Raw genomic sequence first — 16818 nt, 5'->3', positions numbered from 1 at the left:
AATTAATGGCGCAATGACCCCAGCAAACAACTGGTTGGACCACAGATTAAAGTCTGTGACAATACATAGCGAAATGAAAGAGGTGTTGCCAATCCCTGCTATCTAAGTCCAGTGGTTGGACCAAGTCCTTCCGACAAGATTTACCTGATGACCAGTCCTAATGTGTTATTGTGTTATAAAGGATCACAATCAGCTTTCCCATTTTAGGATATGTGAATCTTCATGATACATGATTCACATCACACACACCAACCGCAAAAGATTGGGTCAAAAACTAGGATTAGTACCAGTCACAGGATTAGGTTAACAGACACATGAACATTAATTACATAACAAACTCCATTTCTGTAGGGCACAATGTTAAAGAAAGAAACGGGGTCTAATAACGGACACCTGGGGGATTCCAGATTTCTTTCTTTACCTATCCTGACTGTTTCCTGTCACTGAGGAGATCTTTGATAAAACATTTGTTAAAAGAAGTGACAAAATTGAGGTCACAGAAAAATGATCGTAGTTCTCATCCACTATTTAAACAACAATCAAATAAAAGAAAAAACACTTAAGTTCACTTGCAGTAATGTTTTATTTCATTTTTTTTTTTAAATATTTTTTTCTTAGCTTTAAGAAGATGCACATCTAAATCACTGTATCAAAAATTGTATAAAATCTCATGCATACATTATCAATTTCATTCAAGTTATCACACGCGCCTATCTCTCACATGTGTGTCAGCCCATATACCTGAAGTCCTCACTCTCACACACACTCGTCACACACGCTACACCCATTCTGTCATACCAATGAGGGTGACCTGACTCCCTAACACACAATCCCCATATTGTGTGTCTTAATTTACTTGGAACAGTAGATTCCATAGCCAACACACAAACCTTCCCATATATATATATATATAAATACATTTATACAAATGAAAAATTTGTATTTAAATATCAACCGCATGTAAATGATATAAATGAAAAAAGTTGCATAGCCAACGTAGATTATTTAACCTTGAGATGTGACCTCTACCACGACAGAGAACAGAAACTATTCCAACGTTCTAAACATATGCCACATTGTTTTATGAAGAGCTCATAAAATTTGCTGAAACTTAAAATACCTGACATACCAAAAATCACAAGCTATCTAGATCTGAAGCCTAAAGCTAGTCTAAAATCTACGCCAAACAACTCCTTACAGTGTCAGCTGACCCTCTGGTCTCAAATGGAATCGGTGGAGGAACTAAAAGCCACGTTGTGTGGAGATCGTAATACAGCTGTACAAATAAACCTAAAACCTAGCATTGCTAATCATCTATTTACGGATTATCTTATTTATTTTTTACGCAAAATGATGCAACAAAGTGATGAATCGTATCCAAAGATTGATAACACACACTCTACTCTCTACAACCATACACAAAATCCCCGTGGCTACACCAGGATATAACCCGACAGTAATAACTAACCTTCTATATCTCACACATCCATCTTTGGTTTTTCGTTTCACAGTATACCCATACAATAATCTTAATCATAATATATCTAAATTCAATAATAGGTTTGTACAGTGTGATATTTACATGATTTAGATATCGGCTATAATGCACTTTTCGTGTGTACACTTTATACACAATGAGAATGTTAATACGACCACTGATGTACCACGTGAGGGACTAGGAGATAATCCTGCATAGCTAATGTCACACAATAGAATAAACCCTACGGAAACAGTAACTGAAAAAAAAAGAAACACAAAATATATACCTATACATATTATCACAAAAAAGTTCATCAATCGTGGATTTTGTTTAGGGTTTTTTTCAGTGACAAATTCACAATGCAAATATTTCCAAAAACAAACAAATAAGGACAAACAAATGATAATGGAATCCGATTTTTACAACAATCTGGGACATAATCCGTTATCGACAAACTGTCTTTACATCAGAAAATTTAAGTGCTAAACCATACAATATAAAAATAAGACATTTCCCTACACTTCCTATTCAATGTTTCTTACTCCATTAACCTAACTGACAAAAAAAGCTTGAAGTGAAATGATCAAAATGACTACACAATTTAGGGGTGACACTCTTTTTAAAGCAGTCTATAATACTTCTCAATATGTCACTATTATAACAAATCATATAAAATAATGACAGTTACTCTGGTTTGGCATAACATCAAATCGCGCTTGGTAGAACTCTAATAACTAATTCAATTAATCAGAACATACAACCTCCTTTTTAAGAGTCAAAATAAATTCTCATTCCTCAAAACCCTTGAGCCAAGCAATAAGACATGTGTCTGGACCCTATGAGAATGAAATTGAATCTAAATCAATTAAAAGTTTCACTTCCTAATCAAGTTAACATATATTTAAAATGTGTAAAATATTTCTTTTTGTATATTTTTTTTTTATGGTAATTGACCAATCACAGAACTGAATTTTCTGGGGGTGGGGGAACATTCTCATGATTTTATTGTGATGTCATAGTAAAATTATCTTGTGCACCATTATTTGACAAACCGTTGATGAGTTGTTGAACTTCAGTCCACACTATCTCTGCATATGTAACAAAAAATTCATGTTTCTATATTGCTCACATTTTAACTCATGGGATGAATACTTTTTATAGTTTTCCCTTGTGCTTTCGATTTGTGAAAACATCAAATTAATCACCAAATTCATTAACATTTAAGTGATTAATGTTAGGTTTGTAACTATGACAGCACAATCTAATATCATTTTATAGAAAAAAACTTATATCATGGTCATTATAAAGGTTTTAGTTTTCAGTGATAATTTGTTTGTTTCTGTCAAATAAAATCAGAAAAAAATAATCCAGTTTAACATTTGAAAATGTTCAGAGCTGGTTACAGTAAAAATTGCACTGGTCTTTTTCTTAAAACTGTCACATAACAACTGTAGGGGAGGTAACACTGTCACAAAGCAACAGTAAGGGAGGTAACTCTGTCAGATTATAAATAAAGGGAGGTAACACTGTCTTATATAGCATCAGTAAGGGAGATAACTGTATGGAAGCTCGCAGTATAAAATTTCTCACCTCTGGAAGATTAACGGAAGAACTTTAGGGAAGTATAAATAATTTTAAACGCTCTTATTTTTTTACGAGTGGTTTTGGATAATATATTGTGTTACTGTAAAACCTCTACACTCAACAACTAATATTTTAATATCTATATTAAAAGTTGTATTGACAACATATGGTTCATGTAGATATATAAACAAAAAAATATGCAGACTTACAAGGGTTCTACTCGGACATGTGAAAAAGTGACCTATGAAACGTCACAATGTCCCAAATTACAAGATACAGCACGATTACATAACATGACTTTGACTAGCACAACCTTGCACATCTCGACATTTAAAATCTTAAAGGTAAATATATGAGCATAACATATTTGTTGTAAAAAACATTCATACATGTTACCTAGGTTTCAGTGATTACTCAAAATCACTCAATTACAGTTAATGTATGCATGTAAATCACATAATTTCATCTGTTGTTAAATTAAAATATCCTTGATAAACAACCAGTAGTCGTTGGTTCTAATATTTGGTGGGTTTATCGTTTATCTAAGGGTTTAGTTTCTGGGTATGTATCAACACTTTCTAAGTCTGGTGGGTTTAACTACGAGGTGTAGTTACTTGCAATATGTCATCACTTTCTAAGACTGGTTGGTTTAAGTAGGGTAGGCTAGGGAAGTAGCTAATGTGTATAAGCCTGGTGGGTTTATCAAGGGGTGTGGTAACTTGCTTTGTATCAACAATTTTTCAGTCTGGCACGTTTGTCTAGGGTTGCAGTTTCTGGGTTTGTACATCTGTCAAACAAATTTTGAGGGTTAATCATAGTGTATTTTTAGGGAATATCTCAACACTTTTAAAGTCTGGTAGGTTTTTCTTGTGGTATGGTTACTGGGTACAAGTCAATACTTTTAAAGTCTGGTGGGTTATCTAGGGGTGAGGTTACTGGGTACATGTCAATATTTTTAAAGTCTGATGGGTTATCTAGGGGTGTGGTTACTGGGTACAAGTCAATACTTTTAAAGTCTGGTGGGTTATCCAGGGGGGCGGTTACTGGGTACAAGTCAATACTTTTAAAGTCTGGTGGGTTATCTAGGGGTGCGGTTACTGGGTACATGTTAATACTTTTAAAGTCTGGTGGGTTATCTAGGGGTGCGGTTACTGGGGACAAGTCAATACTTTTAAAGTCTGGTGGGTTATCTAGGGGTGCGGTTATTGGGTACAAGTCAATACTTTTAAAGTCTGGTGGGTTATCCAGGGGTGCGGTTACTGGGTACAAGTCAATACTTTTAAAGTCTGGTGGGTTATCTAGGGGTGCGGTTACTGGGTAAATGTCAATACTTTTGATGACTGGTGGGTTATCTAGGGGTGCAATTACTGCATGGGTACATGTCAACACTTTTGGTGTCTGGTGGGTTATCTAGGGGTGCGGTTACTGGGTACATGTCAACACTTTTGGTGTCTGGTGGGTTATCTAGGGGTGTGGTTACTGGGTACATATCAACACTTTTGGTGTCTGGTGGGTTATCTAGGGTGACAACTGGGTATGTGTTTACACTTTCTGGTGGGTTATTGTGACATGTGTATCAAGATTGTAGTAAGCATCCCTACCCAATTCACTCGTCTGATAACACCAGATACTGAAGAAGCATGCAGCCATACATGAGGCGGATCATTTTGATGGACACATTTTGAGATGATAAGGGTTTTATTGTAATTACAAATCTAGGCCAGACTATCTAAGACCACCAATAAACAGCATAATTACACATATACTGATTGTACATATATGCATAGAGAACAAATCTATGGCAAGTAAGGTATACCATTTTAACGGGTATTCTCAGTGTTAATTGTATTAGCAGAGGGTTGAATGGATAATGATACTTTTGGCACAAAGAAACTTTATCTACTATACTCTCCTAGCAAGTAGCCCTAATGATATATGCAATGTTATTATGTACATGAGCGTGTGTCCTACATCTTGACATAAATAATGGAGGTGAATATATGCTAAAATGTTCATGGTTATAAATAAAGGTAACCTTAATACATCTTTATTTTAAATCTAAAATGTTCTTCCTTTTTTAAAAATTTCAAAACAGTTCACATTTGGAAGGAATACTGCATTTACAACCAATTGTCAAATTCAAGGAAATTAAATTTCAATACAGAAACTAGTTAAATACCAACTACAGTTTGTGTAATGTTTTTACGAAGTATTAAATTCTGGCTATAATCGTTATAAAGATGACACACTATCCCTGCCTACAGCAAGGTGTGATACGAAAATATGTAATCAGCTGATTTTATATACTTACAGGTAAATATTATTTATAGTTAAAAATAGTTGTATGGATTAAACACATAAAATTTTTACATACAAATAGTTCTGGTATGATACACCAGCTATGTAGTATGTCAATGAACACATGCATGTCCTGTCATCTCCGTCAGTGAACCAGTTCTGTGAACCAATCTCACTATACTGCAAACCAGTTGCACTGTTCTATGAACAAGTATTGCTGTTCTATGAATCAGTCTTTCTGCTCTGTGAACCAGATGCACTGCTCTGTGAACCAGATGCACTGCTCTGTGAACTAGTCCCATCGTTCAATGAACCAGTCTCACTGCCCTGTGGTTTGATGAACCAGTCTTGTTGCTTTGTGAACTTGTAACACTGCTCTGTAAACAAGCCCAGTGGTTCAATGAACCAGTCTCGCTGCTCTTGTAAACAAGTCTCAGTGTGTGAGTACAAACAATGTTTGGACGCTTATGTTTACATCAAAATGGCAATCAGACAGTTCTTAGTTAATCACAAAAATGCCACTTCATTGGTTTTACTGGGACAGTTTTGCTATCAACAACAAGTGCTGGAACCAGATGTGGGAACCAGCTGGTCAAGCACCACGCGCAGACATAGACAGCATACAGAGATTCGTCTTGTGTGGATGGCAGGTAACAGGAGGCGAAAACTCAGCTTCATTTATACAGACGTAGAATTTTCCAAGGTAGATGACACCAAATTTCATTATTGGTATACACGTCTCCTAAGTAAATGGCACTCACTTTTACTCCAACAGGGATGAGGAATAGAAAAACATAGATATATATTTCACAGCACTTGACGTGTGACGACAGAGGAAAATTCGACAAAAATGGACCTGAAGAGGTATATGTAACCATCAGCAGTAGCAGCACTTCAAAACAAACTAAACACAAGAGTCAGATCTCCATCTAACCAATGTTTGCATTAAAGCCAAGTATGCATAGTAACAAATGATGAAATTAAAGCTCCTTTGTGAGTGTGATATGTGTATCAGCAGTAAACTTCTGCCTCCATGGTCATTCGAACCTGCTCTAGTTTGTATGTCAGGCGGTTCTTCTTGGCAAATTCATCTTCTTCAAGAGCCTGCCACAACTGCAATGAAAATCAGTAACATTGTAGATAAAAAAAAGCTGGTAGGGTATATAACCTGACGCTACACACATTGTAAAGTGGAATTGTTTCGCATTGAAGAAATGAATACAAAAACATCCCACATGATATACATAGATTTATACATTTTATTACATCAAATTATAAATTACACACCACTATCATTTTGAACTGTTAACAATGCAAATATTTCCATACTCAAGATTGTCCTCTTTTATGGTATATCCCTAGAAAAGTTGACAACCAGATGCTACATATATCCCTAGAAAGCTTTTAATTTGCTGCTATACATATCCCTAGGGTTAGGACGTGGGAGTCCAACTGTTGTATGCTTACCTCCTCATTGTATTTCTGTACATATTTATATAACTCAAGGAGGGCTGCACTAGTGTTGAACTCATCCTGATGACACTGAAACAGAGACCAACACGTCCAAAACATACTTCACAAAAACACGTTTTTCCTACATACATATATACTTGTAGAAAAGTATCAACTTTGCTTTTTGCATCAACAAACAGACAGCAAGTAAAATGATCACTTTTTTTTCACCAAATTTTTGATCCCAATAACAGAAATATAATTAAGTTCTATAGTTCTACAGTAAAAATCACACAATTATGGTTCCATGACTTTGCCATCATGTAGCTTTATTGTATATATATACTGACCCTGGATTCGTCGGTCATCATGGCGGTCATGTCCTGGTCACTGATTGCGGGCATCATTTTGATGTCCTGGTAGTATCTCTCCACCCACTTCTTGTACTTGGGGATGTCCTTGGCATACAGAAGCTTGCTGGACGGCGAGTCCTTACCCAAGCGGTGCTCAGACATGGAGCAGCTGTCCATGAATGTCTGGGCCACCACCGACAGACAGGAATCAACAATGGGGGACTTGTAGATGTCAAACACAAAGTTAGGGTTCTTTATCACATTAACCCAGAACCTTAGTGGAAGACTGCAACAGAAAGACAGTTACGCATGAGATGCATCGACCAGGTGTCACACCTGTCTTTTCACACCAATCACTGGAAGCAGTTACAAACTTGACCTGGTGTCACATTCGTCACTCTCAACCAGGTGTCACATTTGTCACTCTTGACCAGGTGTCACATTTGTCACTCTCGACCAGGTGTCACACCCGTATTTTCACACAAATCACAGGAAGCAGTTACAAACTTTACATGGTGTCACACCTGTCTTGTCACACAAATCACTGAAAGCATGCATGATCAGGGAGATTATTTTAGAATATTCATTAGCTTGTTGAATTTATAAAATCAAGTGACAGAAATAGTTACCTGTTGGATTTCCATGTGTGCACAACTTCAGTGTCCTGTATACCATGCTGCAGGGCTTGGTCGTCCAGGAAGTCGAACATGTACTTAATGGCAAGGGGAAGGGCGGTACATCTGTGGTTCGTGCTGAATATCCTCTCAAACAAGTCATCCACAAACTGCTGAAGAGTACCCTACAAACACAACAGTACACATGTGGCTGGTTCACGCAATTCTTTTACACAAAAATATTAAATTATTGCGAAAACAAACATATACAACTTCTGACAAACAATCAACCTTGCAGTTTCAGTGCTTCAGTTTAAATTCTGTTATCACTAATCATGTAAAAGTAACTCAACATAGTAAGATATGCTTGAGAGATAATTCATTTTGTGAAATTGTTCTAATGAGAAAGCGTACCTTAGTGGCAAGAAGTCTAGTGAGATATATCTCTGACACCATCTTACTGCCCCGATCTCCCTCCTTCAAGGTTTCTGCATCGTGTTGTTTGACGAGGTGGTAATACTTGTAGCCACTCCCGTCCGTGTCGGCATGGAAACCTTGTGGAGTTCGGTTTAGGGATGGACTTCTGGAGTAAATGAGATCTGGAAAAAAACCACCAAAACGTCTGTAATCTCAAGCTGTTCATCATGAGTAACCAACCAACTTTGATCATCTGTTTAACAGTTACTGTACTCATGGCCCTTTATAAATACCTCGGTATAGTAAACCTATCAAACTCTCTGCTGTTTTGACCTGACATTTGGAAAATGTTCCTACTAACAGAAATCAATGACACTTGGACTAGAAGAACAAACACTTACCATCCTAATTCACTGTAACTTGGACAGGAAGGACAAAAACATACCATCCTAATTCACTGTAACTTGGACAGGAAGGACAAATACTAACCATCCTAATTCACAGTAACTTGGACAGGAAGGACAAATACTTACCATCCTAATTCACAGTAACTTGGACAGGAAGGACAAAAACTAACCATCCTAATTCACAGTAACTTGGACAGGAAGGACAAAAACATACCATCCTAATTCACAGTAACTTGGACAGGAAGGACAAATACTTAATTCACAGTAACTTGGACAGGAAGGACAAATACTAACTATCCTAATTCACAATAACTTGGACAGGAAGGACAAATACTTACCATCCTAATTCACAGTAAGTTGGACAGAAAGGAAAAATACTTACCATCCTAATTCACAGTAACTTGGACAGGAAGGACAAATACATACCATCCTAATTCACAGTAAGTTATACAGAAAGGACAAATACTTACCATCCTAATTCACAGTAACTTGGACAGAAAGGACAAATACTTACCACTGTACAGCTTGGACCCAGATTTATCATTGGAGTTGAGGGACATGTTATAGTAGGACTGTGGCTGTTTTGGCACCAACGTCATGAACGCACCATCAGGTACCTGTCAAAGGGAGACAATCATACAGTCAAAGGGAGACAATCATACAGTCAAAGGGAGACAATCATACAGTAAGAGGAAGATAAATCATACAGTCAAATGGAGACAATCATACAGTCAAAGGGAGAAAATCATACAGTCAAAGGGAGATAAATCATAGTCAAAGGGAGACAATCATACAGTCAAAGGGAGACAATCATACAGTCAAAGGGAAACAATCATACAGTCAAAAGGAGACAATCATACAGTCAAAGGGAGACAATCATACAGTCAAAGGGAGACAATCATACAGTCAAAGGGAGATAAATCATACAACATAAATACAATGTTTTTTATTGATATTGTCTTCTCCCCCACAAGATACTTTATCTTCTCTTCCACAAGACACCTGTATCTCACATGGCCATTAAAATTTAACCTGTATCTCAATTGGCCTTAAAAATCTAACCTGTATTTTATTGGGACATTAAAATCTAACCTGTATCTCACATGGCCATCAAAATCTAACCTGTATCTCACATGGCCATTAAAATCTAACCTATATCTCAATTGGCCATTAAAACCTAACCTGCATCTCACATGGCCTTATAAATCTAAGCTGTATCTCAATTGACCTTTAAAATCTAACCTGAATCTCACATGGGACATTAAAATCTAACCTGTATCTCAATTGCCTTTAAAATCTGACCTGTATCTCAATTGGTCATTAAAAACCTAACCTGTATCTCACATGGCCTTATAAATCTAAGCTGTATCTCAATTGACCTTTAAAATCTAACCTGAATCTCACATGGGACATTAAAATCTAACCTGTATCTCAATTGCCTTTAAAATCTGACCTGTATCTCAATTGGCCATTAAAACCTAACCTGTATCTCACATGGGACATTAAAATCTAACCTGTATCTCATTTGACCTTTAAAATCTAACCTGTATCTCAATTGGCCTTATAAATCTAACCTGTACCTCACATGGCCTTATAAGTCTAACCTGTATCTCATTTGACCTTATAAATCTGACCTGTACCTCAATTGGCCATTAAAACCTAACCTGTATCTCACATGGCATTTTAAATCTAACCTGTATCTCACATGGCATTTTAAATCTAACCTGTATCTCACATGGCCATGAAAAATCTAACCTGTATCTCACAGGGCCATCAAAAGCTAACCTCTATCTCACATGACCATTAAATTCTAACCTGTATCTCAATTGGCCATTAAATTCCAACCTGTATCTCACATGGCCATTAAAATCTAACCTGTATCTCACATGGCCATTAAAATCTAACCTGTATCTCACATGGACATAAAAGCTAACATGTATCTCACTTGGCCTTACAAATCTAACTATATATCTCACATGGCCATTAAAATCTATAATTTATCTCATTTGGCTTTTAAATCTAACCTGTATTTCACATGGCCATTAAAATCGAACCTGTTTCATATTTGGCCTTCAAAACCTTATCTGTATCTCTCATGACAATCAAAAGCTAACAAGTTAACCTGGCCATCAAAACCTGACCAGTTGATAAGTCCTTTTTAGAAACAAAAAAGTGGAATTACTCTTTGACTGATAAAGAAATCTCCCGACCTGAAGGAATTTGATAATTGACAAAAGCTGGTGAGTTTGGTACGTACCTTGTAGTGGCAGCAGTTATTGAGCCGTTTATATTCTCCTTCTATCTTCGTTGACACGTCGTCATCTTGTAAGATTAGACGCCCCTTAATCCCGCTGTTCCATTCTGGAGAGGTTTTATCAAATAATACTGTAACCGTGGAAACAATTATAACTGTTAACGACCACTCACAACCTCTGCAGTGCAGAATCCTTGGTTACATGTACGATGATTGTGATGATGATGATGACAATGTGTTTGGTGATGATGAACCATGCAGAGGAAGCTGATGTTTCGTAGCACTGGCAACATTTTACATCAAACTGAACTTTTTGCATTTTTTTGTTTTTATTTTTCTTTCTTCTTTTTTACACACATGCAGTAAATTTGGTACGATAAAATGAAAGTTTCCAATAAATTTACAGAAAAATCAGCTTCAGGGTTCAAATTGGACAGGAATTGACCAATGTCTGATAGAAAAGCTGTACAAACAGAAGTAGTTTGGGAAAGAAGGAAAAAGAGACTAAAACGGGTAAAATGTTAGGTAGGAAAAAATGTCCAAAGATACACCCCGACCCAGGAAACATTCTAAGTCAAACTAAAAACATGCACAGAGGGGAAGCATATATACACTCATCACCGATGTGTCTGTAGGAGTCTGGGTGTTACACTGTACTACACGTTCTTATTCTGATCACCTAGCATTTACCTAGCAATCAAATTAAATCTACACAGTGTTAAGTGAGGGCAGCTACGTATATACACAGCTACACAGCTAGGAGAACTAGGCCACATCCCTGGTATAACAAAGTACAAGGTTTCAGGAGAAAAAAAACTATTGATTTTGAAATATGTTTTATACATTCAAAAGGTATTTTACAACAAGCAGACAGCTTATGATTTTGTTTTACTCTGAAATTCTACCGTAAGACTTCAATTTTTTACATATTCTTTGTTTGATTTGTTAAAAAGTTCTATAATTTTCAAAAAGAAATCTCTTCTTAAAGCAGTCATCTCTTACAAAAAACAGATTTAGATTTTTTTTTAAACTATACATTATCAGTAGGAAACGCAAGCTGTTCAAGATGTAAAATTCAACCTTGGACTGGCTGTAACTTGCCATTTGTTTAGCCCTTTCACCCCTATGTAACTTTAGTTGACTCTACCATGCATTGATCTGGATGAGTCCATTATGGTCTACAGTAGTGAAAGAGAGTTAGTCATTATCATGTTCTTTGTACATTTAGCAGACACAAACTTAAGCATTTATTACACATACGTAAAGTAGTATGGCACTTTATCCTAACTTTGATGGTTCACTAAAGTTGGTTGCTTTTGATGGTTCTTACTTAGAGAATTATTTATTATGGTGCTTCTTATCTTTGGCATTCTTTTGAACTTTATAAAGTTACACCATTGTTAGGCTGTGTTTGGTTATTTCTTAAAAGAAAAAGAAAATTAACAAAACAAGATAGACTTCCAACAAAAACTCAAAACATAAAGGATGGGGGATAATGAAATATGATACGATGATTTTAATGACCAGTAAAACTATTTTCAAATGATATTAAGAAAATACGGTACTATATAGTTTGGAATTTGTAAACAAAGTAAGTCTATACAATACAATATATAACAAAAAAAAATCATTGATTTTCAGTTTTCAAACAAAAAAAGTTATTTGCAAATCATAATGTAGCAACAATAACTGTGATAAACAAATATTAAATACTGATGATCCAAGGAACTTTTGTTTTCTCCTAAGATATGTTTGTAACACACTGTACAGCACAAATAAAGCATGTGACTAAGTATGTCTAAACTATGTACAAACAAATTAGTGCAATGTTTACGATTAGTTGTTAGTCGCCATATCATTACATATCACACACTAATTAGTACGAGACATGCAACCATACCATTCTACTACCTACTCTGACTACAACACACCGACAAGGCATGGCACCGTACCATTCTACTACCGCATGCCACTGTACCATTCTACTACCTATTCTGACTACAACACACCGACAAGGCACGGCACCGTACCATTCTACTACCTATTCTGACTACAACACACTGACAAGACATGGCACCGTACCATTCTATTACCTATTCTGACTACAACACACTGACAAGACATGGCACCGTACCATTCTATTACCTATCCTACTACAACAAACCGACAAGGCATGGCACCGTACCATTCTCCTACCGCATGCCACTGTACCATTCTACCACCTATTCTGACTACAACACACCGACGAGGCATGGCACCGTACCATTCTTCTACCTATTCTGACTACAACACACTGCCAAGGCATGGCACAGTACCATTCTAATACCTATACCTATTCTGACTACAACACACCGCCAAGGCACGGCACCGTACCATTCTACTACATATTCTGACTACAACACACTGACAAGGCATGGCACCGTACCATTCTATTACCTATCTGACTACAACACACTGACAAGGCATGGCACAGTACCATTCTACTACCTATTCTGACTACAACACACCGACAAGCCATGGCCCCGTACCATTCTATTACCTATTCTGACTACAACACACTGACAAGGCATGGCACAGTACCATTCTACTACCTATTCTGACTACAACACACCGACAAGGCATGGCACCGTACCATTCTATTACCTATTCTGACTACAACACACTGACAAGGCATGGCACAGTACCATTCTACTACCTATTCTGACTACAACACACTGACAAGGCATGGCACCGTACCATTTTACTACCTATTCTGACTACAACACACCGACAAGGCATGCCACCATACCATTCTACTACCTACTCTGACTACAACACACCGACAAGGCATGCCACCATACCATTCTACTACCTACTCTGACTACAACACACTGACAAGGCATGGCACCGTACCATTCTACTACCTATTCTGACTACAACACACTGACAAGGCATGCCACAACCTAATAATACGCCAGTGACAAGGAATGCAACCATCTACTAGAACAGATTGACGAGGTTTTCTACCATGTACATGCATGCATACATGCCTCTACCGATGACAACAGAGTGATGAGGTATGCCACCATCTACCAGTATAAAAACAGAGTAAAGACGGATGCCATCATCTATACAGAAGTGCAAGCCAGCACCTACTCCTACATATACACATAAGGAAAGGCAAGGTGTCAATTCTGACCACAAATCAAATGCTGAGGCAAGGCACCTACATCCATATCAAATCAATAGTTAATGCACGTTACAATTTAAAATGTACAGAGCAATGAGGCATGCCATCACCTACCCCTCCACAGGACAATTAAGATATAGCCACGGTCAAAGTAACTATCTAGGAGGCAGCCCATTATCGTAATTTGAAATGTAGGGATGTGGCATTCTTGTCCAAGTTGTCTCTAATTAAACTGATCATTTGATTTTAAAACGATATAAAAGCACCAGGTACTCATCGCTAGTGTTTTTAGCAAGGTGTGAAATGTGTCTGTACCATAAACTTTACCCATCAAAAAGCTGATATAAGCTACTACACACTACGGTTCACAACACAACATGCAGCACACAACACACTACTAGACGAGACAAGCGTTCTAGGAGCCAATCTACTTGGTCCAGAGGTATACCGTACACATAGTATCGCTATGCAAGCAAACAAAGGTGGTCATTCCATGCCCAAAACGTCAACCAAATACATCTCCACATACACCCCTGTCATGCAAATGGAAACCAAGTTAATTGCCAGGACACAGACAGGCCTCACATAAAACTATTTCATCATCACTTACTACAGATTTTGTCTCATCTTCAAAAAAATCTCCGCCATTCATCGGCCTTCAACATTTACTTTAATATCTTGTCTTATTAAGATTTGAGAAAAGATGGCTGGTTCTGAAGGAGAAGTTTTATCATGTTTTGTGCCACACTGTTTGTCCTGACAACTTGATTCAACACTGCCCCACACACACTGAACAAACTCTCTGTCCCCACTCAGAAATAAATCTCTCGCTGCCTCCACTCAAATCACACCAAAGAAAATAATCAGTGCAAGTTCTTCTATGTCATTCGCATCTCTAGTGTGGTGCCGTGTGGCCACTTTACACAGCTCTACTCTGGTTAACTGACGAGCAATCAATCACAATTATTCACATGTGTTAATTGCATCAATCATGCATCTGTACACCGATTATTAACAAAATACAAAATGTGACCGATTAATTATTCAAAACCAAGCATATCCTTGTAACTATGACAACAATGACTAGTTCCATAGAGTGCTACAAGTTTATAGTAACCATGACAACAGTTAGCAGGTCAAGATATCGCTACAAATCTAAGGCAGATCCAATCTAAATGATCATTTTTTCTTTCTTTCAACGGATGCTCAAGGCATTGAAAGTTGGGGGTATTTAACCGAGCTGCCTTAGGTCTGTGTCACACCTAACACAACACTGGCCTTGTTTAAAACATCTATCCAAACATGTCCTGACTACATCCTTACCTAAGTCTACGTCGTCTTTTATAGGCCGACTACTGAACGGCGCATTTTTATAGATAGCATCTAGTATCTTCTCCTTGACCTGTGCTATGGTATCACAGTCCAAAACTTTCACTGGGTGAGGCTGCTGTCCAAACTGTTCCATGTCTTGTACATATACAGTCTGTAAAACAAAGGTATAAATCCACTATAAGTCACCTACAGAATTTTAACTACGAGTTAAAGCAATCATTTCTGCTTTTTTGCAAGTTGTTGAAGAATGAACGTTGTATTGGAATCTAGAATTTCTTTCTTGGTCTACCGAAGTGTTCTTTGTAATACACCATAAGTTTATACTCTGTGACCTACCATTTGTCTGTACTCTGTGACCTACCATTTGTCTATACTCTGTGACCTACCATTTGTTTGTACTCTGTGACCTACCATGTGTTTGTACTCTATGACCTACCATGTGTTTGTACTCTGTGACCTACCATTTCTCTATACTCTGTGACCTACCATTTCTCTATACTCTGTGACCTACCATTTGCCTGTACTTCATGACCTACCATGTGTATGTACTCTGTGACCTACCATTTGTTTGTACTCTGTGACCTACCATTTGTCTGTACTCTATGACCTACCATGTGTTTGTACTCTGTGACCTAACATTTCTCTATACTCTGTGACCTACCATTTGCCTGTACTCCATGACCTACCATGTGTATGTACTCTGTGACCTACCATTTGTCTGTACTCTGTGACCTACCATTTGCCTATACTCTGTGACCTACCATTTGTCTGTACTCTGTGACCTACCATGTGTTTGTACTCTATGACCTACCATTTGTCTGTACTTTATGACCTACCATTTGTTTGTACTCTAGATCTATGACCTACCATTTGTCTGTACACTGTGACCTACCATTTGTCTGTACCATGTAGCCTACAGTTTGTCTGTACTCTGTGACCTACCATTTGTCTGTACTCTGTGACCTACCATTTGTCTGTACCATGTAACCTACCATTTGTTTGTATTCAATCTGTTGTCTGATGAGCTTGTCCTCACTGAGAGAGTATCTGGCCTCACTGGTGACGTTGTCTACTGGTCCCTTTGATACTTGTTGTTTCATGGCCTGATACAACATAAACAACGGCTCCCCTGCACACTCCTACAAACAGTAACCATTAGGTGTAATTAGTAACATGCTTTCTCAGGATTGCAATAGTCTAGAATCGGTGGGTTGGTGAGACTTCCACGTAACAACAATAGTCTAGAATCGGTGGGTTGGTGAGACTTTCACATAACAACAATGGTCTAGAATCGGTGGGTTGGTGAGACTTTCACATAACAACAATAGTCTTGAATCGGTGGGTTGGTGAGACTTTCACATAACAACAATGGTCTAGAATCGGTGGGTTGGTGAGACTTTCACATAACAACAATGGTCTAGAATCGGTGGGTTGGTGAGACTTTCACATAACAACAAT

General features: G+C 37.5%; 1 protein-coding gene across 1 annotated transcript in view; it reads right to left on the bottom strand.

Annotated features, from left to right (window-relative positions):
• Positions 1–570: 570 nt before the first annotated feature.
• Positions 571–16818, bottom strand: part of LOC110446689 (plexin-A4-like) — a 194997-nt gene continuing 178749 nt past the window's right edge. Inside the window, 9 exon segments of the mRNA XM_021491966.1 lie at positions 571–6475; positions 6830–6904; positions 7165–7453; positions 7797–7966; positions 8196–8380; positions 9120–9222; positions 10863–10966; positions 15352–15511; positions 16353–16536. Of these exon segments, the coding sequence (XP_021347641.1) occupies positions 6374–6475; positions 6830–6904; positions 7165–7453; positions 7797–7966; positions 8196–8380; positions 9120–9222; positions 10863–10966; positions 15352–15511; positions 16353–16536 (1372 nt within the window). The 3' untranslated portion in view covers positions 571–6373.

Source organism: Mizuhopecten yessoensis, unplaced genomic scaffold, assembly GCF_002113885.1.
Source record: "Mizuhopecten yessoensis strain PY_sf001 unplaced genomic scaffold, ASM211388v2 scaffold2929, whole genome shotgun sequence".
Classification (NCBI taxonomy): Eukaryota; Metazoa; Mollusca; class Bivalvia; order Pectinida; family Pectinidae; genus Mizuhopecten; species Mizuhopecten yessoensis.
Note: the sequence above shows the minus strand (reverse complement) of the source record. Positions and strands in the feature narration are given on the sequence as shown.